General features: G+C 48.0%; 7 protein-coding genes across 7 annotated transcripts; 5 read left to right on the top strand and 2 right to left on the bottom strand.

Moving 5' to 3' along the window:
* Positions 1-235: 235 nt before the first annotated feature.
* Positions 236-700, top strand: VC83_08534 (uncharacterized protein; the record flags this gene model as incomplete). Its single annotated transcript, XM_024472083.1, has 1 exon — positions 236-700. The coding sequence occupies one exon, from the start codon at positions 236-238 to the stop codon at positions 698-700; it is 465 nt and encodes a 154-aa protein (XP_024320230.1).
* Positions 701-1,140: 440 nt separating this feature from the next.
* On the top strand, positions 1,141-1,650 carry VC83_08533 (uncharacterized protein; the record flags this gene model as incomplete). The annotated part of the gene is made up of 1 exon (XM_024472082.1): positions 1,141-1,650. One exon carries the CDS (start codon positions 1,141-1,143, stop codon positions 1,648-1,650), a length of 510 nt encoding a protein of 169 aa, XP_024320282.1.
* A 3,893-nt stretch (positions 1,651-5,543) lies between these two features.
* Positions 5,544-7,144, top strand: VC83_08532 (uncharacterized protein; the record flags this gene model as incomplete). The annotated part of the gene is made up of 2 exons (XM_024472081.1): positions 5,544-5,577; positions 6,468-7,144. The coding sequence occupies 2 exons, from the start codon at positions 5,544-5,546 to the stop codon at positions 7,142-7,144; spliced, it is 711 nt and encodes a 236-aa protein (XP_024320283.1).
* A 513-nt stretch (positions 7,145-7,657) lies between these two features.
* On the bottom strand, positions 7,658-9,209 carry VC83_08531 (uncharacterized protein). The gene is made up of 4 exons (XM_024472080.1): positions 9,031-9,209; positions 8,779-8,953; positions 8,603-8,721; positions 7,658-8,554 (listed from the first exon to the last, which is right to left on the bottom strand). Exons 1-4 carry the CDS (start codon positions 9,103-9,105, stop codon positions 8,066-8,068), a joined length of 858 nt encoding a protein of 285 aa, XP_024320280.1. The 5' UTR covers positions 9,106-9,209; the 3' UTR covers positions 7,658-8,065.
* Positions 9,210-10,300: 1,091 nt separating this feature from the next.
* On the top strand, positions 10,301-11,974 carry VC83_08530 (uncharacterized protein). Its single transcript, XM_024472079.1, has one exon. It carries the CDS (start codon positions 11,084-11,086, stop codon positions 11,717-11,719), a length of 636 nt encoding a protein of 211 aa, XP_024320281.1. The 5' UTR covers positions 10,301-11,083; the 3' UTR covers positions 11,720-11,974.
* A 738-nt stretch (positions 11,975-12,712) lies between these two features.
* On the bottom strand, positions 12,713-13,036 carry VC83_08529 (uncharacterized protein; the record flags this gene model as incomplete). The annotated part of the gene is made up of 1 exon (XM_024472078.1): positions 12,713-13,036. One exon carries the CDS (start codon positions 13,034-13,036, stop codon positions 12,713-12,715), a length of 324 nt encoding a protein of 107 aa, XP_024320262.1.
* Positions 13,037-14,678: 1,642 nt separating this feature from the next.
* Positions 14,679-15,603, top strand: VC83_08528 (uncharacterized protein; the record flags this gene model as incomplete). The annotated part of the gene is made up of 4 exons (XM_024472077.1): positions 14,679-14,847; positions 15,246-15,294; positions 15,344-15,526; positions 15,600-15,603. 4 exons carry the CDS (start codon positions 14,679-14,681, stop codon positions 15,601-15,603), a joined length of 405 nt encoding a protein of 134 aa, XP_024320308.1.
* Between the last annotated feature and the right edge of the window lie 7,156 nt (positions 15,604-22,759).

Here is a 22,759-nt window from a genome sequence, read left to right as displayed (position 1 = left end):
AATGCTTGATCCAGTAGCTACGTCGAGTGACAGACGGGCCAATCCAGCAGCGGCGAGGTATCAGCAGCCGCGTGGCTGGGACGGTATCACCGCGGAACTCCTACCAAGTTTGCATATGCGTCTCTAACAACGGGTCGTGGCTGAATGATATGCCCAGGGTTGGCCGACTGTTAGCGACCCGGGGACTCGCAGTTCACGCGTTAAACTCACCGCGAATTACTCTAATAACCCACACATGCCTCCGCAACACGCAACCATAATCGGCCTGGGCCTCTCCGGCGCCCTCCTCGCCCTCTTCCTCCACCACTACTCCCCCACCATCCCTACAATCTACGAGCTGCGCGCATCCCCTTCTACCCTCGGCGGCGCGATTAATCTCACCCCCCCCGTCTCGCGCGTTCTTGCCTCTCTGGGCCTCCTAGCCGCTGCAAAGGAAGTGGCCTTCGAGACAAAGGAGACAGGCATCTTTTCCCTTCGAAGCGGGGCTAAACTCGGCGCCCTCCCCTTCATCGATGCGGAGACGGGACACACTAGCCTACGCATTGAGCGTGCGCTACTGCTTGGGCTCCTGACCCGCGCGCTAGATGAGGCGGGTGTAAGAGAGCCTTGGCTGAACAGGGCAGTGGGAAGTCACGTTGTAGATAGTTACGTAGTCAAGCTTTCTATTGATACGAAGACTGAACGCTGCCCTTCCGATTAAGGGCCGCGTTCCTACTATATATGTTCTCGTGCGGGGTTCGGAGGGAAGACCCTCCGCCTTGGCACTATAGCGCACGTGACAGGTCCTGCACGTGAGGCTACTCGTGACAATTATCCCCCCCTTATGGCTCAAGCCCCTTTGAGCCCGAGATGTGAGGTCGGGCCGTATTGTAAGTTATGGGTACTGCCGAGTGGCTTCAGCACCGGCTACGGCCTGAGGAATCGGGCAAGTCTCGCCTGCGCGTGTTGTGGCTGTGCTGTTTGGGTGAATTCCTCCCACTTTTGCTTCTTCCTTTCTTCCTCACAACCTCAACAACTCCGCCTCCCAGGAGCTCCTCTGTCGCCTTGCTTCCGTTGTGAGTGTGCTCCGGAACTCTTCTTTCTGATACTAATCATCTTGAAGGTTCAACCCCCACCAACCTTGCTCTCGCTGCCATCGGGATGCCTCCTCGCAAGAAGGCGGTCGTTGACCCTGCTGGTCTCCTTGGCCCGGCCAAGCCTGCGAGCAAGGCCAAGGCCAAGGCCAAGAAGAACACCCACAGTCAGGCCGCGAAGGCTGCATTCCCCCCACGCCTTGACGACGAAGAGTCCAATGCCAGGGCTCCTGTTCCTGATGAAGAGGATGAGGCTGTTGTCGCCAGCCAGCGACCTGATTCCTCCCCTGCGGCTGCCTCTCGTGAGGGATCTGTCGACTCATTCGCCCTTCCTGTGACACCTTCTGTTGCTGCTCGTCGTTCCCACCTCAATGTTGGCACGCCTGCGCAACAGCTCCGCGCCAAGTCCGCTGTCGCTCCCGTCGCCGCTCCTGACTTTGCGTCTGTTCGCCGTTCCCATGAGAAACTGGTCGTCCCCATGTGCCTGCGTTGCAGCAAACGCGTGTATACCGCGAAGCTGAATCTGGATTGCACGCGTGTATACCGCGAAGCTGAATCTGGATTGCACGCGTCCTAACGTCATGACCCGCTGCAAATATTGCTCTAAGGGACATGGACACTGTCTCCCGGTATTTGCTCTGCCCCCGCTTCGCCCCTGCCTGTGCCCCACCTAACCTGTGTGGCAATATTCCCAAGTTTGCAATCCGCCGCTTTAATCGCCTTATGAGAGCGCACGGTCGGTTCCTCTTCGCCTGGGAGCGCACTCCGATGAGCAACCGCCTCGTTCGCGCCCGCTCAAAGATCCTCGAAGAGCGCCAGGCCAACTACACCGCCTGGGTTACTCGGGGCAAGAATGTGATTTGGCGCGGCCACGTCGTCGGGGCTGACTCTAAGCCCGTCAAGATCAACCAGGGACTTGCGCTCCTTGAGATTTGTGACACTCTGCATGGCATTCAGCGTACCTTGCGCCATAGCAACGACCTGGTTAAGGCCCTGGTACGATTACCTTCTGCTTTTCTTCCGTTCCTCTATTAATATTTGTAGCACCCTCACAACCCAACCATTGTCGACTGCCACTGAGAGCGAGCCTGAATGAGGCTTACCCTGGCGAGGACGACGGTGACTCCCGACCTTGAGCTTGCCCTTGGCGGTGGTGCTGCAGAGGATGAGGACACTCTCCTCGACGATGATGATAAGGTTGTCGAGCTCGCGGCTGGCGAAGCTTACGGTGCCATGTGAGCCCTGCTCACCCTACGCATGCCCTATTCTGCCCCTCTATACTTATAGATTCGAGGGAATAGCCCTAAAGAAGGCATGGCCTTATGTGAATTGACGCTTTTTATGACAATCCTGCTGCCTGTTGTGCTGTGACTGTGTCCCCCCTGCCTCCCTGCCATCTCTCGTGATACGGCTTGAGTAAGGACACGTGAAACGTTGGGTGGACCCCCATTTCTATAGGAAGCTGAAGCCGGTACACCTGCTTCACAATAATCTCTACAATCTTAAACGGCCCTACATGCCGTTCTGAGAGCTTCCTATTTGGCCGTCGCAACCTTAGGTTCCTTGTTGATAATAGCACTTGGTCCCCCATACTGTACTCTACGGGTTGTCTTCTCTTGTTATGCTGCTTGGTCTGCGCCTGGGTCGCTTTAAACCAGTGTAGAGCTAACGCTTCCCGCTCAACCTGGAGCTGTATCGCCCGCTCCCTTGCTTCGGGTGCATCCCCCTTCTGAGGGGCGTCCACGACACTCACGTCTCCCATCTGTGGGTTGAATCCTTTTAAGGCCTGGAAAGGGGAGGTCTTAATTGTAGAGTGAAGTGAATTGTTATACGTGAATTGGGCGAGCGGTAGTAACGCTACCCAATCGTCTTGGAGGCTCGTAATGTAGGACCGTGGTATTGCTCAATTGTTTGGTTCTGCCTCTCGGTTTGTCCGTCTGTCTGCGGGTGGAAGGCGGTGCTCAAGCGTCACCGTATTCGCAAGTAAAAGCAGAGTGCTGCCCAATAATTGCTTGTGAATACAGATCCTCGATCTGACACAATTCCTTCTGGGAACCCGAACTCAGGAATGACATAGCGGATGATTAACAGTGCCGAATCGTGGGCGGTAATCGTCTTGTTTGTTGCAACGTAGATAGCGTACTTAGTATATCGGTCTACTACTACAAGTATAGAGTCGTACGCCTTCTTTGTTATTGGGTGTAGGCTTGGGGGTAAACCGGTAATAAATCCATAGTGATGTCCTTTCCCGGGACACTTGGTAGTGGGAGCGGTTATAGTTCGCCATATGGGCGGTGGCGCTTCGTTACCATTCTCTGGCATATTTGGCAGGTTTTGACGTACTCCTTCACGTCCTTATTCATCCCTGTCCACTTGTACTTACGCTGTAGTAGCTCAAGCGTTTTAGTTACACCAAAGTGTCCAGCTAGCGGGTCGTCATGGTGTATTTGTAGCAGCTCTTCTATGAGAGCAGGGTCTCTTGGTAATGGGATCTTGCCATCTTGGTACAAGACCCCGCTTTCGGGGTGTAACACCCACTCTCTCTCTACGCCATTATTGTAAGGACACAGGGCACCCAGCTCACAGTAATAGCATATGAGAGTGCGAGTCGGAGGCTAAACGGATGCTATCCTATAGGTTTACTACGAAGGATACAAAAAAGATGAAGGGGGAACCCCGTTGAGTCTGTTTCCTTAATGTAATGGTGGGTGCACCAGATATGAGAATCTAGCCACCCAAGGAAGGGATGAATTTACTAAGACAACACACTGTCTTAGGAAACAGAGCCAAAGGGTTGTAGCTTAGACTATTCCACAACGCAGCAATCAGGTGTATGATGTGGTGAAGTGGTTTAGACAAGTTGCAACAAATGTTGAGTCTGAGAACTCAGGGGTAAGTCAGAGGTTAGCACCTCACTGACTTTTCAAAAACAGAGAATAACAAGATCAATGCTTGGAAGCTTGGAAAAGACGTAGAAGTATGTGCTAGTCGATTTACTGTATTGCCTGCTTGCCCTTTCTTAACGAAAGGGCAATCCTATTTATGCCAAAGGAGTGTAGTTCTCTCATTTTCCATGACTTTCCATGACTAACCAGGCTTGGTAAATGTATTAGAAATCAAGTGCGACCCACAACTAGCTTGCTAATCATGTAGTGAACGTAAGAGAATCCCATAGAACCATCTCTTGGGTTCCTAGCCTATAGGAAGTGAAAAGGAGGTCCAAGGTCAGAGTACCTATAGACAAATTATGTCATAACTTAACCAATCTTGTGGGTAACTAAGGAGCGATGACGTGTAATGAATCATAGAGGGTTGTAGAAGCTTCTAGAGCTATCGTTCATGTTCCTAGGCCTCTAGTTGGTAGAGATATGCCATGTGGTAGTATTGACCCACCCCCTTAAGGAGGAGATTTTCTTAATAACTTGTTCAATGAGTGTCCAAATGATATGCCGTGATGTATGTAGCATAAACAGATGTAGTAGAAGAGTTTGCAGCAATCGTTGAGTAGTATTGCTTCTGTTGTTGGTGTGATAAGCCAAGATATGTATGGTGACTTGTAGGTTTGAGGAGGAGATTTCTAAGTTTGCTCTTGAGTTTGATAGCAAACTGAGTGCAACGAATGTCAGTATGACAGAGAAGAATAGTTAAAAAAGCACTGCATTCGGGATTAGCTTCAAGAGTGATATTATTGCCTGTAGGAGAACTGCTGATGCTAGAATAATCCTCTGTCACTCACAGCTAGCAGGTTGGAGAAGTTACGAGCCGATTCACTATAAATCATCCCGTAGCTTTTCTGTGCTCCTAAGAAGCGTCACAAGTATAACCCCTTCATCCCAGCTTCGTCGCAGGGCATCACTATAGCTTGTGTATATCAGCCACCATAACTAATACAACAAGGAAAGAAGGACAAAAATGACCCTTGCGAACACCTTCTGACTTGTAGTCTCTGTAAGCAACAAACTCTAGACTAATTGCAGGGTTCTTGTAGTAAGATCAGCATTGAACCTGTATGAGCGGACTGGCACAGATCTAGGGTCGATGACTAGCCGTTACAAGTAAAAGAATGGTCCCATCTAAGTAAATGGAGGGGATCCTTGACATCATTTTGCGGGGTTAGTTCTCCCCTACTCTAGGTCCCTAATACAGTACAGTCAAACCCTTGTTAAGACAATGGCATCCATAGCAAGGATTTCCATCGTCTTATCGTATATATCATTATATAGAGTAATATTATGTAATCCACCTATCAATGTAACCTGCTGCTGTGACTAGGCTTGAATAGCCTCAAAGGCTGTTTGCAGCTGCTCTAGTGCCCGTATATGCCCTATAGTAAGGGCATTATGGCCTTTAGAATACTCAATTAGTATCTAGAGGGCATCCTGGGCCTCCTTTGCCATAGGTGCAGGCTGCTTAGGCTGCTCCTCCTTATGGAAGCACTACACCTAAAAGCACCCGCAAATCTCATTTAACATGAGAAAGAATGACCAGCTGCAAGCAGCATCAAGTCCGTCAAGTAGCTCATCATTCTTTGAGCTAAAGAAGACAACGACTAAGCAGCCAGTTAACGCATCAAAGTATAGAGATTTACTGCTCCATTTTGTAGTATCAAACAATCTGTCATTACACCTTGTGATAGTCTACCTTTTCGTCAAATTATTCAATTCTTAAGCCCTATTACTTTGTTAGTATCTGCTAGAACGCTACACCGCGATATTCAAAGGCGGTTCTCACTATGCCGTGCTTAGTTACAAGCAGAACTTCATTCTCATATTGTGCAAATGGGGGCCGAATATGCTTAACTACTGACTTGTGATCTACACGCGATTACACTGAATACTCTGTAGTAACGGCACATTGGATTAATAGAAGTTGGCAGCAGAAGTCAAATCTGCTAGATGTGGTTCATCTGAAAGAGCCAATTCACAGCGGTGAATATCTTGCAAGCCAATTATATGCCGTTATAGATGACATGGGAAATTCGGTCCATCATCAAGCCGCCTTCCCCGTGATTATTTCCCCAGACTCTTCTCCCCTCCCCTGTCACCCCAAAGATACCGGCATCTCCTTCCTCAACGGTCGGAGCCTCTCTCATGCATTCTCCGTCGCAGCTCTCATCTATATCCTCACCTCTCACATGCACCCCAATATCTCCGCCATGAGGACATCAGGCAACTGCCGGATCATCTCTCTTGCTATTTCTTCCCCCCACCTCTCCCGCGACGGATAAAAGCATACTTCGATGCCGCCATCCCGACACCACTCTATTCTCCTAGCTCCTCCAGCTCAATATATATCCCACCCACCCATTTGCCGGCACGTCCCCCTCCGCCCAGCCAGGGGGGCAGCTTCATTTATTGAACGGTGATTATAGGCGGATATACACAACGTCTCCAGTCTCCCTCCCTCCTCCATTCTCCCTCTCACCACTCCGCTCCAACCACACTTTCCGATTAACCTCCCCCAACTACGTCGGCTACAACCCCTCCTTCCAATGGGCCAACCTTATCCCAAAGGTGGTCGGCTGGTCCATCCCCACCGACCTCGACAACGGCTTTATCGCCCCCTCCGCCTTCTCCATCTCCGACATCATCTGCCACAAAGTTGCCACCCCCGGCCAAGACACCACCGCCATCACCGCCGGCTCGTCCCTAATCCTCGAGTGGACCTCCTGGCCCAGCTCCCACCACGAGCCAGGCATCGACTACCTCGCCCCTTGCAACGGGCCTTGTGCATTGGTCGATAAGACGGCACTGCGCTGGTTTAAAATCGATGGCGTTGGGCTCCTCTCCGGCAGCAACCCGGGTAACTGGGAGACTGACACTCTCATCGCAAATAGCAATACATGGAGCGTCAAGATCCCAGCGGATATGGCGCCGGGGGAGTATGTCCTGCGCCATGAGATCATCGTGTTGCATGCGGCGGGGCAGGCGGATGGGGCACAGGATTACCCCCAGTGTGTGAACCTCAATATTAAGGGCAGCGGCACCAAGAAGCCGGCGGGCGTGGCGCTGGTGGGGTCGTATACCCCGACTGATCCGGGGATTCTGTATAATCTTTATACCTCGTTTTAGAGTTATTTGATTCCAGGTCCGGCGGTGTACGTGTCGTCGTAGAGGTTGGAAGAGAAAGAAGTTGGTGGGGTTGTGAGGGGTGAGACGGGTGACAGGGGTAATGAAGTGAGACAGGGAGAAGTGAGAAGACGGAGACAGGAAGAAAGCCGGACGGTAAGATGTCAAGAGAATGGAAGAGAGATGGGTTCTAAATTGAACGCCCAGAGGATACTGTACATACTGCTGAGGACTGGAATCTTCAATGCATCATTGTTGTCTCGCTGACCCCAGCTGCCCTTAGTCCCTGGTCCCGCACCTCCTTCCCGCTCATTCCTTGCAAGTGGGGTCGTGCCTTCCCTATGTTAGACTTTCCATGGGTCACACCTTCCATACCATCCATGCGTAGGTCGTTCCTTCCGTCAGGTCTAGACCATATCACTGCCTCCTCCCACCAACGAACAGTCACTTGAATGCCGCTGGAAAGCGGAAGAAAAACATCACAGTAGGCACACATTTCAGATCAGAACACATCAATATCTAATCCAGTAATCCATTTCTCTGTATACTGCATCTCGAATCCTCGTCCCCTTCATCCACCTTATTAATTCTCCACCCCGAAGCCATGATGGATGTAGCAAAGACCATTTCTTCCCCGTCCATCGTCTCATTACTTATTAACACCTCATACATACAAAGCCGTGACAGGGCATAAGATCCTTTTGGCGTTCCGGCAGTGATCATCGATGGCATTCACCATCCTCACACGCACCCGTCGATCGCAGCACCCTGCTCCAACCCGGTAAAGAACGTCGAGAAGATGTATGTTCCAACGACCACCACCTCGTAGGCTAGAAGGGTATCGCACACCACCACCGCAACACCACATATATTACTCCCCCGTCCTACTCCATTCATACTAGATTAGGTGAGGCAAGTCGACGCTTACAACACGAAGGCAGCAAGACCAGCCACGGCCATGACACCGGCAGCAGCGGCAGTCTGTCTGGCACCTCCAGCAGAGGAGGTGGAGGTCTTAGAGCCGGATTCGGAGCCGCCGGTGGAGGAGCCGGCACCGCCGGCAGGACTGCCGTTGCCGTTCTGGGAACCGCTCGTGGAGGCGGATCCAGATCCAGAGGAGACAGTGGTGACAAAGGTGGAGGGGCCGCTGGTGACAGTGCTCACTACGCCCCCGGCACCGCTGGATCCGCTTCCGGAACCGCCGTTCGCACCTCCAGCACCGGGGGCGCCGTAGAGGGTGGTGACGGCCTTTCCATCAGAGACGATGGTGGTGACCGGGGTCGCGCTGGCGTCAGAAGAGTAGATGGTGGTGGAGCCGACGGTCTTGGAGTCGGAGACAACAGCCGAGGTGGTGATTGGGACTGGGCCGCCGTGAGCGCCAGAGCCGCTGGCACCTCCAACAGCGCCGCCGGTCTGGGTTATGTTAGATATGATCAGTGAGTGAGAGGAGAGGGAACTTACGTTGCTACCAGGACCGTTAGTGGCGGTTGCGGAAGAAGAGGCGGCAGTTCCGGTAGGAGCACCGGCGGCGGAGGAAGCGCCGGAAGCGCCAGCACCGTTGTCAGAGCCGCCGTTGTGGCCTAGTCGCATCGTTAGTACGGATGTTCAAACGCCCATAAGAGTAAGAGGGGCCTCACCCTTGCAGAAGGTGTTGCCGTAGGCAATGATCACAGGAGCGTCTGAGCCGCAGGCCTCGTTGGCGCAGTCACGGATACCGTAGGCGAAGTCGCTCCTGTTGCAGAGGCAGGCGGCATCAGCGGAGGAGCAGCCAAGGGTGGCAGCCTTTGCGAGCATGCTCTGCAGGCATTGTTGCTGTGGTGTGTTAGAGTGATTGTTCATTGGGTTGTTTGGTGGTGAATTGTTGTGATTTGGGGCCCAGGTTCACTTACACCACACTGGGAGAGCTCGGACTGGGCAGTCGCAAGGGCGGCGAGAGCACCGATAAAGACAATGGAGTACTTCATGTTGATGATTGTTGAGAGTGAAGAGGTTGCGTGTGAATGTATGGAGGTTGAGTAGAGGAAAGGTTGTGTATTTGGGTATTGGGAAGTGGTGAGGTGAAGAGGAGGTTTTGTTTAGATCGGGGCGCGAATCGGGGCTGTTTACATTTATATGTATGTGGAGGAGGGCGATGGGACGATGTTGGTGGAGCTGAAGCAGGTGGGTCGGTGAGGAGTGGAGCGGCCCGGTACTTGGAAGGGAAAAACAAGATGGGATTTTGGAGAAAGTGTGGATTTCCTGATTGGGGGGAGATTGGGATTGGGGGGAGATTTGGGGGGAGATTGGGGGAGATTGGGGGAGATTGGGGGAGATTGGGGGAAAGTGGGGGGGAGGGGGTTGGAGGTGGCAGGTGGGCAAGGCCGTTGCTAGGGGGGGGAGGGCAAATGTGTTCATATTGGTGCGTTAGTGGGATGCAATTGAAGACATTCTGACAACAAGGGGGGGGAAAGATGCTGGTGTGATGCGGTGTGATGCGGTGTGAGGCGGTAGTAGGCGGGAATGATGCTTGATAGAGAGGGAGACAAGGGGGAGAAGTATAGGCATGAGTAGAGATGTAGATGTAGGCCGAAGAGATGGCTCTGATGATGTATGTGATGTGTGATGTGTTGGCTGCAGGAGCAGGAGAGATGCAGCTACTAGAGCAGGAGAGTGCAGCGTATAGTATACTCCCCATCTCCAATAGAAATGTCTAATTTACTGAGTTTCTGGAAATGTCGGATGGATGTCGGATGGAAATGTCAATGTCTGGTTAGAGCAGTATCTAGTAGGTTTTAGTGGACTTTAGCAGCTTTGCTAGAGCCTAAAAAACAGGAATATTATTCCTAAATTTCAGTAGACCAGGGCACAAAACAAGCGTGGTTGCTATAGGACTAGGATGGATAGTTTGGACCTGGGATACAGCTTGGATACAGCTGGGATACACTGGGATATAGCTGGGATACAGCTGGGTTACAGCTGGGATATAGCTGAACTGGTCTGTAGTGAAAGACGGGTCGGAGATGAGGGTGAGACAGCCAACGATAGCTGTCGCACATTCATCTCGTTCTTCTGTCTTGACGGGATACCATTCGCAGGGTTGCTGTGGGCGATTGCCGACTCCATCCTTCCTAGGGGAGATCTTACTCGCAGGTCTCACAAACAACGTCCCTGACATCATCCGTTTCTTTCCTTCCGTCGTCGGTCAACCAGCCATTGGCCGCTGCTGCTCCTCCTGCGCTACTCGCTGTCAATGCAGCGATGCGGTGATGTACATACCAGTCAATCGCATCACATTGCAATTGGCATCGTCATAGGGGCCTGGCTACAGCTCAAACTGCCCGTCGGCGTTGGTTACAGTTACAGTACAGCTTATCTCTGTTCATCCCCTCTTCCCCTTCCACGGTACAAACAAACGCGCTGCACAGAAGAACTCCCGTCGCCAACACGCGCCATGCACCTGCATTGTTTGGCCTGCCAAGGTCTCAATCCCAGCATCGCGTCGGCCTAGCGCGATGGAGCTCTCCTCTGCGCAATTACCGTACAGAGCGGCTCAGCTCGCCATGGGTGAGACAGGCGTAGTTCATGGGCCAGGATCCACCGGCGATCGCGGGGAAGATTAGGAAGGTTAGGTTTGCTTTGGGATTGGCCATTGACTTGGGGGTGCGGGCCAGCACTTTGGGATCCGTCGAATTATGGGGTGGATGATGGGATTGTGGGATTGTGCCTCCCCATGAGATGACGGTTCTGAAAAAGCTTCATTGGGCGCACTGGGAACGATGACTTCATCCGCCTCAACCGAGATCAAGAGCTGAGCCACGACTCGGTGGTAGAAGGACAGACCATACACGGCCAGACAGACTGAACCAACATAGTTTTTACCATATACTTCACCGGCCACACCGAGCGAAGACCGGCTCCGAAGAAATCTTCATCGGTGGATGCCTACCTGACCACGCGTGGGAAATGAGCCAGTGCAGAACCACTACATATCGAGAGATCCAGACCCGAACTGAACCGCCGACGCCGAACCAGGCAGTCGCATCAGTAGCCTCGGTCAGCCCTCCCAACTGCCTCCTAACTCCTCACAGACCATCATCGTCTGTCACAGAGCCGTTCCGCCAACCATCGATCCACCACCCCACCTGCCAGATTGCCCAGCCGCCGGATGCGGATGAACGCGATCCGATGGATTATATCGTCATTGAGGGGGTTGGCCGTGCTGTATCGTATCCCATATTCAAGCGACTTAGGATGCGCGTAGGTAGGCTTTTCTTCCAAACTTTCTCTTCTCTCATCCAGGTTGGAGAAAGCATCGCCGTGGTATTAAGGGGAAGCAATGTGGGCGGTTTCGACTACCAAATTGTGCAAGTACCTTCTCATAGTAATTTGTATGTAAAGGTACATAAAATCAATTATCGTATGAAATTTCACTTCGTTGCTCCCGCAATCTCTCCTACCCTCTCTCTCTCTCTGTTGCTCTCGGCTTTTGATTCAGGAACTGGCTCTTTGTACGCGGAAAGAGCTGGGATGCATTACGAGGGGCTGCCACCCTCTTTTCCGAGGCGCCCTTCCTTCAAGTCCTTCCCTCTAGACCTATAGAGCTGCTTTCTGGCTTAGTTTGTAGTCTGGCGACCTCCCGTTATGGAAGGAAAGAGAGGGTTCCAGTAGACTTGAGTAGCCCCTCAAAAAGAGAGCTACCAGAATTGGCTTATAGCCCCCCACTTCCACGGATTCCAGGCTCAGAAGGCCGAGCTTCAGGTTCAAAAGGCCCAATGACCTAAAGCAGCCCGAATACCCGCGGAAGGAAGGAGCAACCTAGTTCGAGATATAGGTCGCTCCTGCCAATACAAGAGGATCCCACGGTATAGTAGATTATCTCACGTTTATCAGTATGCCTCCCCGAGTTTCAACCAAAAGACGTCGCCATCTCGGCTCCGGTCATGAGATCGCAATGTCTCCATTTCCGCCATTCCGGACAGTTGGGCTAGTAACCCTATGCCAGGCTCTCTACGATTATCGTGTGCGGGGTCAAGGTATCACTATCTGAGGGACAACTTGATATTCGGGCTCATGTAGGTCGCTTTCATTTTGGTTCGTATTACAACCGTTGGCGGCGTTTGAGTTGGCAAATCTCGATTGTATACAGCTGGCATCCTTGGATACTGAGCTGACGGTCACCAGGGAGCATTTACATGCAGCTCAAGGCTCATGCATCTCTACTTTTGGGAGATCACAATCCGATGCCATTGATTTGAAACTGTATAGGAGGCTCCGATAGTCCTAAACTACCTACAGCTTATTTCTTTGCACACGGAAAAATGCCCAAGATGCAAGCGCCATCCCCTCTGGGACAGGAAGCTTCTCATCCTGGTCGACAGTCGTGCTCACATTGGTCTCCCGATCTGTGGTCTCGAGCCCGACGATCCCATTTGTGTACGTCTGGAACCCAACCAAATCAGTGAGACCCTTCTCCTCCAAAAGGTCTCCCAAGTCCGCGACAAATGCTGGTGAAGGTTGTGGAACAGCGTATCTCTTATACTCGTAAGGGTAGCACGTGCCTTTACAGCTGGAAGGGTAGAGACCTGTGAAATTCTAGGAGGCGACAGCCTTTCCGTCTGCCTCGACGTTACACTTATTGGCGGCCAGGTCGTAGTGGCGGTGAATGAGGCATGCGCTGTAGTCCTCCTCCACGTTGTGTTTGAGGAAGACCTCGCGAACTGGTGTTGATGACTGGCTGGATGTTGCGTTCTTCGGCCTTCTGACAGGCAATGAAGAAATGTGAATAGTAAGAGTCGATGCTCTCGATGAAGATGGGCATCCCACTGAATAAATGCGTTGATTGTCACTGCCTCGCTGTACAACCAAAACCAAGGCTGAACTACGAAACATATATACACAATATGCTCTCTGTCTCATATTACAGTACCAATCGTGCCTCTTTCAATTAACTCGTCGGGTTTCTTCTCTGTGTTCGTTGAACAGAGCGGCTAATACGCAGCCAGCTGTAAACTGGGAAAGATCAGCTACAGATCGGAGCTGAGATCAATGCCAAGCGCCCGAGCATGAGTATTGTGGCTAAAATACGATGTCGAGCCCCCAATAAGGTAGACGTAGAGGGTAGTGTGATGTTATGCAGCATCAACTTTGTGACTGTTCTGGTATTGTTGACGGACTTCCAAGCGAGTGTGGTTCGTTGGGCATCAGGATGAAACGACAACTTCGGATCGCCGGGTAAGGAAGTGCTTAGGCTGCGCACTGGGTACTCACGAGTCGAGTAGTAGAATTTTTACTCACCCAGCTGAGTTACTCACTCATGTCCCGAGTATTGTTGAATGAGGATTACTCACTTGCTGAGTACCTAGTATGGGTCTTGGCAACTCAGTTATATCACGTGTTTGATTAGCCATTACTTATGTTAAAAACGGGGTGCGACTTCATTGATCAAGACGCCATAACTCCAACTCCATTCCCATATTGTTGATGTCCTATTCCACACTATAACCTTTGGCCTTTAGGTACCAGGTTACCAGATGGTTGCCAGAACTCATCTGACCTTCACTCCTGGGTGAGAGACATTTCCATCGATTAAGCCCACAGCTTAAACATCATATCCTGCAAACGCCGAACCAATATCATACCCTTTGCCTGAATTGTCACTCTCTTCGCATGAATAGCGAGGAGGTTTGTCACTATAACTGTTAGTATGTCCCTGTCACTATGTTTAAACATCATACTCTCAAATTCTCGAATGAGGAAGCATTCAGCAGCTTCCTAAAGAGCTAGGATAGCAGATTGCTGGAAGCGAAGATTGGACTTGAAGTCTTCTGTGATTTCCCTAACAAGACGCTGGAATGGGAGCTAGTATCAAGTTGCTGTCTTCTGATATCGCGGAGAGCCTTGGTGCCTATATGTTTATTAGAGAGTTCTGGTAATCCTCTGGTAATCCTCTGGTAATCCTCTTACTAGACTTTGTGCAGCGCGTGGCCTTCTGAGCATGATTGTTGCTAGCTTGAGATGAGCAAACTGGAGCTTTTCTTGCTGTGCCCACAGCCTTTTCCTGTCCCTTTCCGCCAAGCCCAGAGCCAGCCCGTAATCCAAGTGGCATCCTTGGTGCTATGCTGCCAGTTGATCTCCTAGCAGTTTGCTTGGTACGAGTCATTTGCTAATATCAAGGTGAGTTAGTAAAGTAAACACAAGATAAAGAAGTAGATCAAAAGATATGTGTACTTACAGTGAGTTTGTAGAAAGAATATTGCAGAAGAAGAGTATAGTAAAGAGGTAGAGGTTGAAAGGTATGTGTTTTATATGAAGGTGCGCATTGTGGTGTTGTTTTTGGAACAGTAATTCTTTGTAGGTGAATATTCCTTCACAAATATTTTTGTTTGCAACTTTAAAATAACCACGACCTTAGAACCACCTTCCTTGGTTACTCTCCGATCTACACATTCTTCTTCCCTTTTGAGCCTTTACCTCTTCTCTAGGACTTCAACTAAGTTTATTATCTTGATTCTATAGCCAGAACTTCTGGAGATCTCTGCTAATCACGTGTTTAGTTAGTATGGCGAAACTCAAGGCACATGAAGAACTCTCCACTAATGCGAATACTATCAAAGCTCGCAACTGCGTCTCCAACCTTACTGAAGATGAGAAGGCTGTTCACTTAGCACTCAAGGCTGACCATGCTGATCTGAGCTACTACTTAAAGAAGTTATATAAGTCTGCAAAGTGTAAGGATGCCTCCTTACCTAGATACTCAAAGAACCCGCCTCAGAGCTGTTACGGTCACCACAAGCATGAAATCCGACTCGGTGTGGTTTCGGACCAGTAGAGGAGGACATAGCGAGTTACACTATAGTGGGGGACGGTAAGGGTGTAGGGTTCAGGGTCGATGCGGACCTGTTGCGGTGGAAGGTTCAGGGCTAGGGTTGGGATAACCGAGTCGGGCCCGTTTCGGGTACTTAAGGAAACAAACTTAACGGGGTTCCCCCTTCATCTTTTTTGTATCCTTCGTAGTAGACCTATAGGATAGCATCCTTTTAGCCTCCAACTCGCACTCTCATATGCTATTACTGTGAGCTGGGTGCCCTGTGTCATTACACAAAGTATATCGCTGCCTCTACTGAAGACAAGACACGTCTACAGAATGAATTGAAGGTTGAGCGTATTTGTGTTCGGTAAGTCCCTTCTGGTAATCTCTGGTAGCCTCAATCTAACTATAAACAGGACTGAGAAGGGTACCCATGCATCTTGCATTGCGAATCAGAAAGTCAAGAATATTAGCGCCTCTTCTTCTCCACAAGCCCCACCTATCTTGACTCATAGCTCGTTCCGCTCAGTCGAGGATCCTCATCAAGACCCTATAAATACTTTAGGTATTAGTAGGTCTGGCCGGCCTCATCAAGCAAGGTGGAGGGATGTTCTTAAGCATATATAATAGATAATAGCGTTCTAATAATCTTCTGATAATCATGGTACTTAGATAGAGGAATATACATGATTCGTTCTCACAGCTTACTAGAGATGGCGAGAGTGATGCTAATAGATGTAATACTTTAACTTAACCATAAAACAGTATTAATCGTATGAGGGACTGTTCACATGATGCATAAATCTTACACGTGATAGCCGAGTACTCACCGGGTTTTTACAGAGTAACTGAGTATTGACCTCACTCACCGAGTCGAGTAAAAGGTTCAGCTACTCACCCAGCTGAGTAACCCACTGAGCGAGTGAGCCGAGTATTGAGCGAGTAGTGCGCAGCCTAGAAGTGCTCTATGAGCGACCAAGACCGGCTGTGAAAATAGAAACACGGTGGTAAATAAGTCAGTAATGAAATACGATCGAACATATACAGTCAAACTTCGCCAAGACGATTGTAAGAGAGCCTTGGCTGAACAGGGCAGTGGGAAGTCACGTTGTAGATAGTTACGTAGTCAAGCTCTCTAATTGATACGAAGACTGAACGCTGCCCTTCCAATTAAGGGCCGCGTTCCTACTATATATGTTCTCGTGCGGGGTTCGGAGGGAAGATGTTGAGTAATAAATGTATGTATTCCTAACTATGTAACCTATATTTGGCTTTACCGATAATCTGTATGGAGATCACGTGAGATCATGTGACTATTACAACAGAAGACCCTCCGCCTTGGGACTATAGCGCACGTGACAGGTCCTGCACGTGAGGCTACTCGTGACAACGATCCTCTTTTAGCCGATAACCTCTTTTGTGCGATATTTTTCCACGGACCATATTTTTACCATACAAAATACGATTCAACGATTATCGTCTTTTCCAGCCTGTTTATCGTCTTAACGTATATTCTGACAGCCATTATAATCACCCAAAATGCCTCGAAGAAGGCTGATTACAGTCGACGAGCAGCGTGCCCTTCGACACTAGGCCCACTAACAAGTTCCAAAGCCAACTTAGCGGCAGTGTATCAAATGGTTTGAACGACATATCATCACAAATTAAGCCAGTCGACTATTTCCGAATCACTAAGCAGCAACTTTGAGGCCCTTGATAAGAACCAAGACACTAGAATCCAACGACATCGACTAGGCTAGTGGCCAAAGCTAGAGGAAATCCTTTGGGAGTGGTAGATTCGGATTGAAGAAAAGGGAGGGTTTACAACTGGCGATATACTACAGCAGAAGGCACAGCAGATCTGGAAACGACTGCTAGAATATACTAGCCAAGAGTGCCCATCATTTTCTACTAGCTGGCTCGAAAAATTCAAAAAGCGACATCATATACAATCACGACAACGGTTTAGAGAGGCGGCATTAGTCTAGAAAATGTTAAGGAAGAAATGAGGGCACTACAGACAATAGCAGGGGAGTTTCAAGAAGAGGATATATACAATATGGATGAAACTGGACTCTTCTAGAAGATGATGCCATCATGTGGCCTCTCATCACAGCTCTAATCTAGTGTTAAGAAGAATAAGACTCGGAACTCCCTAGTTTTCTATGTCAACGCTACTAGAACAGACCGACTCCCTGTTTAGGCAATTGGCTATGTAAAAGCACCTCGAGCATTACAACGAATTAATATACTAACAATGGGGGCACAATGGAAAGTGAACAAGAAGGCTTAGATGACTAGAATACTTGTGAGCGAATGGCTTCAAGCCCTTTATCAGCATATTAGAACTACTCGCCAAATACTCGTAACAATGGGCAGCTTTTCATCACACTATACTAGGGCTGAGCTCAACCCTCCTCCCCCTAATATCCGCATTTGCTAGCTTCTAGCTAACAGTACCAGTCATTTCGAGCCTCTTGATTAAGGAATTATTCAAAATGTTAAAGCTTATTATAGACAACATTGGCTTCAGTTTATAATCGACACTATCAATTCATATCAAGATCCACAGAAACTTATGAATCTTCGACTCGCTCTATGCGAGATTATTCGTGCTTAGAATACAGAGGTTTCAAATACTACGATATACAACTGTTTCTAGAAATCTACACTTGTTTCAAATCCAATTAGCCTTCTGACAATAACGATACCTACTAGATACAAGAACTCTATAACCAAGCGATAACTATAGCATCAATTACAGACTCAATGGCTATTTCGAACTTTCTAAACCCTGTGGAAGAGGCTGGAGAAGTAGAAGGAGAGACTACTGATGAAGAACTACTTAAGGAGATAATAGAGGGGAACTTGGGCATCAGAACTCTAAAAATGATGATGAAGAGGTTTATCTGTGAATACCAATGGCTGCGGTGAATATCCGTAGTCTGGCTGGCTACAGATAACCCGAATAGTTGGTGGTGTAGTGTCCAACAGTGTACGCCTATATAGATTCTTAACAAATAGTGGTGAGGAGCTTGGTGGAAGCATTGTGCATGACGTCTAGAGACAGAGCGACGGAATAAGGGCAGGTAAGGTTGGCTAATCAACCTCATCAAGGCCAATGTCGTCAAGGCCAATAGGCACATCTGATAATGATGAGTTGCTCATTGTGTGTTATGGCATGCACATGACGACAATATCACGACTATATTCAAGACGTTAGATTCTGAATACTTGGCAAGGCTTGGCATATACCCGGATATATACCTACCTACTTGAAATACCAGGGTAGTTTCTCAGAAAAAAAAAAGGTAGGTATATACCTGGGTATACAGTAGGACCCCTGTTATAGCGATGTAATTTTGACAACACTTGAATATCGTTATAATTAAAATATTGGTATAACGTGGTTGTACACCGAGTCGTGAATGTCACCGAGTCGTGAACTTTTCCCTACTTAGCTACCTACGAACTTCAACACGCGTTTCCTCCACAACTACCAATGGAAATCCAAACCCAAGAAGCGCGAATCATTCTAGCTATTGAGGCTCTTCAAACATGTAAATCGCTTAATCGCAGGTTTGCATCAATACTATATAAAGTGCCTTATTCTACGCTTACTGATAGAATGGCCGGCCGACCTTCTCGACGTGAAACCAAAGCCAATAGTCTTAAATTGACTGAGCTAGAAGAGGAAGTGATTATTCGAAATATATTGGATATGGATGCAAGAGGATTTGCGCCTCGGCCTGCTAGTGTGGAGGATATGGCAAATTATATCCTTGAATCGCGTGGGGGAAAGCGCGTTGGGACGCGGAGGGCATATCGATTTATACAACGCCACCCCGAGTTAAAGACGCATTTTAATCGCGTTTATGACTTTCAAAGAGCCTTGTGCGAAGATCCTGAGCTTATTGGAGCGTGGTTTCAACTTGTGCAGAACATGAGAGCAAAGACAGCATCCAAGACTGCGATTTCTACAACTTTGATGAGACGGGCTTCATGATGGGCGTTATTAGCTCAGCTTTAGCGCCGATCGACGTGGCAGAGGCAAGGCAGTTCAGCCTGGCAATCGGGAATGGGCTACAGCAATTGTTTGTGTGAATGCTGAAGGCGGGAGTATCCCTCCGTTTTTAGTAGTTCAAGGGAAATGTCACCTTTCAAGTTGGTATACTGAAGGCGGCCTTCCTCACAATTGGGTAATTAAACCAACAAGCAATGGATGGACCAACAACGAGACAGGTCTAGAATGGCTTCATCACTTCGATAAACATACTTGCAGTCGTGCAAAAGGACCATATCGGATGTTGGTTTTAGACGGGCATGAAAGTCACGAATCAGCTGCGTTTCAGGAATATTGCAAAGCAAACAACATCATAACTCTCTGTCTACCTCCTCACTCATCTCACCTAACTCAGCCACTTGATGTTGGGTGCTTTAGTGTTCTTAAACGCATGTATGGGCGTCAAATTGAGACCTTTATTAAGGCTCATATAAACCATATTACAAAGGTTGAGTTTTTTATAGCTTTCCACGCAGCTTATAACCAGTCAATAACAACTCAAAACGCCAAAGCTGGATTTCGTGGAGCTGGTTTAGTGCCCTTTGATCTGCAAGTAATCCTTTCAAAGCTAGACGTCAAGTTGCGGACTCCTACACCTACAGGACCCCCCTCTATAGACGCTGATCCTTGGGTTTCTCAAACGCCTCGCAACCCAATAGATGCTCTCTCACAGACTCTCTAGTTAAAAATCGCATTGCATGGCACCAACGAAGCTCGCCAACCCCCATTTTTGCTACTGTTACTGCATTAGCTAAAGGGACAGAGATTTTGGCACATGAAATGACTTTATTGTCAGCTGAAGTCCGCACCCTTCGAGCAGCAAACGAAGCTCTTAGCAAACGCCGGAGGGCTAAAAAGTCTCGTGTCCATCAAGGGTGTGCACTTTCTGTAGGGGATGCACATGATGATTTGTCCCAAAGGGCAGTTACGGAGCAAATAAATCGCGAGAAGTGCTCTGGAGGGGTTGGTAGGAATGAGGGGCAACCACGTGTACGACATTGTGGCACTTGCGGGGGGGCTGTGTAAGGACAGTTCGAACCGAGGCTGACCTTCAAGTCTGCAGAAGTATCTGAAGTATAATGTGAAGACTTCGATACTCGAAGCAGTAGGACAAGGTATAGTAGTTCAGGCTCCAAAGCATATACTTTATACCACAGGGGTCAAGTGGTGAGACTAACAGGTTGGCCAAGTGGTTCAACTCGAAGTAAGGGAATGCAAAGTAAGTCGAAGCAGGAGGAATTGCAAGAAGGCCAAGTAGTATATAATTTGCTGGCTAAAGATCAATAAGAGACATGAGCAATAAGTGCTTATATAACAGTAAAAATCCCTAGTGCCAAATAAGCAAAGGCACTAATTAACCGAACCCTAGCTAAGCGAGCCCTAGTGCAGCAAGCCAATAACAAGAGAGCCTAAGCCAGTAGTCAACATTTGGGCTGATCTAGGTCAGCAAGTGAAGCGAAGTGAGCAAAGTGAGCGAAGCAGGTGAAGTGAATGACATAGTGAAATAAGTACTAGAGACTAAAGCGAATCGAAGGGTCGTGACACAAATATCGAAGGAGTGTCATGACAGGCTGGCCATAATGCACGAACTTGTCAGGAGGTCATAGAAGTACTTAGCTCATCAGATTCTGAATAGTTTTAGTTTTAATACATGTTGTGGTTGTTTAATTATACCTTACAGTGATGGGTATAAAAAAGTTTCACGACTCGGTGACATTCACGACTCGGTGTACAACCACGTTACTGGAAACACGTGATTTAAATTGATACTACGTAAAGCAACTATCTAGAGTACTCTGCTGCCTCGATGATATTACTAGGGATACAATTCAATATCAGTAGTAAGGCGTTCTAAGGCCCTAGAATATGATTTTCCAAGCTTGTTCGATCCTTCTATATATTCTACAAGAACTTGAAGAGCCTGGCGAGCTTCCTATAGCGTTAGCAAAGGCTGTTCTAGCTCTTCTTCTTCTTCTTCAGTCAAAAGGCCTAAATGCTCTTGGATTACCTCTTGTAGAATCATATTTTCTTAAGTAGTTGTATCCTCTTCTTCCCTCTTCGATAGGGTTTAAGAAGCTTGTAAGTGACATGGCATCACGGATTTTGCCAGCCTGTATAATGTCTTGGAATAGAATATCGATATTCTCACATGGTTGAATAGAAGTCAGCTAGGTAGTCGAAATAAGGGTTGACTTAAGGAAACAGTTATATATTGTTTGATTCATAATATCTATATTCCAAGTGCAGAGGGCCCATCGAATTGCATGTTGAAGTGTAATAATTGAATATGGATCTTCTTGTTTATCAGAAGAAGAGAGCATTATGAGAAGCTGTTGCCACTAGTAATAGACCTTGAAATTCTGAATAATTCCTTAATGCTTGCGTACGGCTTGTTGAATTTGGAGGAAGCCATTCAATTCGAATATTCGAAGGAGGAGGGTGTAATTCAATTCCTGTAATATGAGCACTGAAATTATCCATTGTAAGAAGAACCTGTCGTCCCCCTATATGGCGATAGAAAGCTTGAAGCCATTCAACCATAACGATTGTTGTATTCCAAGCTTTCAAATTATGCTTCCATACACCTCCTATTCCTGCAATATCGATTCCTTGTAAAGCTCGTGGCTTTTTAGCTTTTCTAATAAACCAAGGTTGAATTCAGTCTTCTCCTGTTGCGTTCGTACATAAAATAACTGTTATTCGTGCTTTATCCTTCTTGACGCCTAGAATACTCTAGGAAAGGAGACCTCTTAAGGGTCTTATACACTAGAATAATCCAGTTTCATCCATGTTATATACAGTGTTCGGAGGATCATATCCGGATCTGATCCTGAGCCCTCACAGGTAAGATCATGATCTGTCTGAGGTCTGACGGATAGATACGGGTTATATCCGGATCTTCAGGATAATGAGGCTTAAAATATAAAAATAGAATAAATAAAATAACTTATATAACTACTCTTCCCCCTCGTCATCAGCGTCTTTGGCTTCACTTTCTTCAACCTCTAGTATATGACCCCAATCTCGTAAACAGAGTAAATATCGAAGCATTTCAGGAGAGAGCCTGTTCCTTTTCTTCGTAAGAATATCAGCTCCATTACTAAAGACCCATTCTGATCGAGCTGATGTTGCAGGAATTGCCAAATGGTCTTGAGCAATTGCAGCTATAATTGGATATTGATATTACTTTGCCGCCCAATATTTGAGGATATCTGTTGCTGGACCTGGCCGGGGATCAACAAGCCAGCGCTTCCATTCTGGTTCTTACTATGAGAGATATATAAATCATCATCAGAGTCAGGTTCTGTAGGTAATTGTGGTAAATCAGCCTCAGCTTCCCTTTTCTCTTCTTTAAGATAGTATTGGCGGTCTCTATATTGAATAAAGATGTCGTGGAACTGCTGCTTAACCCTATTCTGTTTGACTTCTTCAGTACTGCTTGGCCAAAGACTGTTGAATACGTTAAGATTCATACGTGGATCGCAAATTGTAGCTACCCCTGAATGACTCCATCGTTGATTCATAGCAAGCGTATAGTATTCATTAAGCTTCTTATGAGGCATTTAGATTTATACACCATTATATCGACCTTGAGAAAAGCATGACCTCACCTAGTACTATGCCAAGGAACTTTACATCAACACTTCTGCCTAGACGAAATTAATGATGGACTAGAAATCTAACCCTAATTAAAAGGCTGTTAGCCTACACTCCTAAGAAAGCTTTACAGATTTCCTCTAACGCTTCCCCTTAATTGTGGATTACGATC

The sequence above is a fragment of the Pseudogymnoascus destructans genome, assembly GCF_001641265.1.
Source record: "Pseudogymnoascus destructans isolate 20631-21 unplaced genomic scaffold scaffold_28, whole genome shotgun sequence".
NCBI lineage: Eukaryota > Fungi > Ascomycota > Leotiomycetes > Thelebolales > Thelebolaceae > Pseudogymnoascus > Pseudogymnoascus destructans.
This window is presented reverse-complemented; position numbering and strand designations above follow the sequence as displayed.

Bases quoted from the DNA above. Each gene is read 5' to 3' on its own strand.
- VC83_08531 (XM_024472080.1), bottom strand. From the start codon at position 9,105: ATGAAGTACTCCATTGTCTTTATCGGTGCTCTCGCCGCCCTTGCGACT. The intron at 8,954-9,030 runs GTAAGTGAACCT...AACACACCACAG, and splicing joins CCGAGCTCTCCCAGTGTGGT to CAACAATGCCTGCAGAGCAT. The intron at 8,722-8,778 runs GTGAGGCCCCTC...CGATGCGACTAG, and splicing joins CGGCAACACCTTCTGCAAGG to GCCACAACGGCGGCTCTGAC.
- VC83_08530 (XM_024472079.1), top strand. From the start codon at position 11,084: ATGAGCCAGTGCAGAACCACTACATATCGAGAGATCCAGACCCGAACT.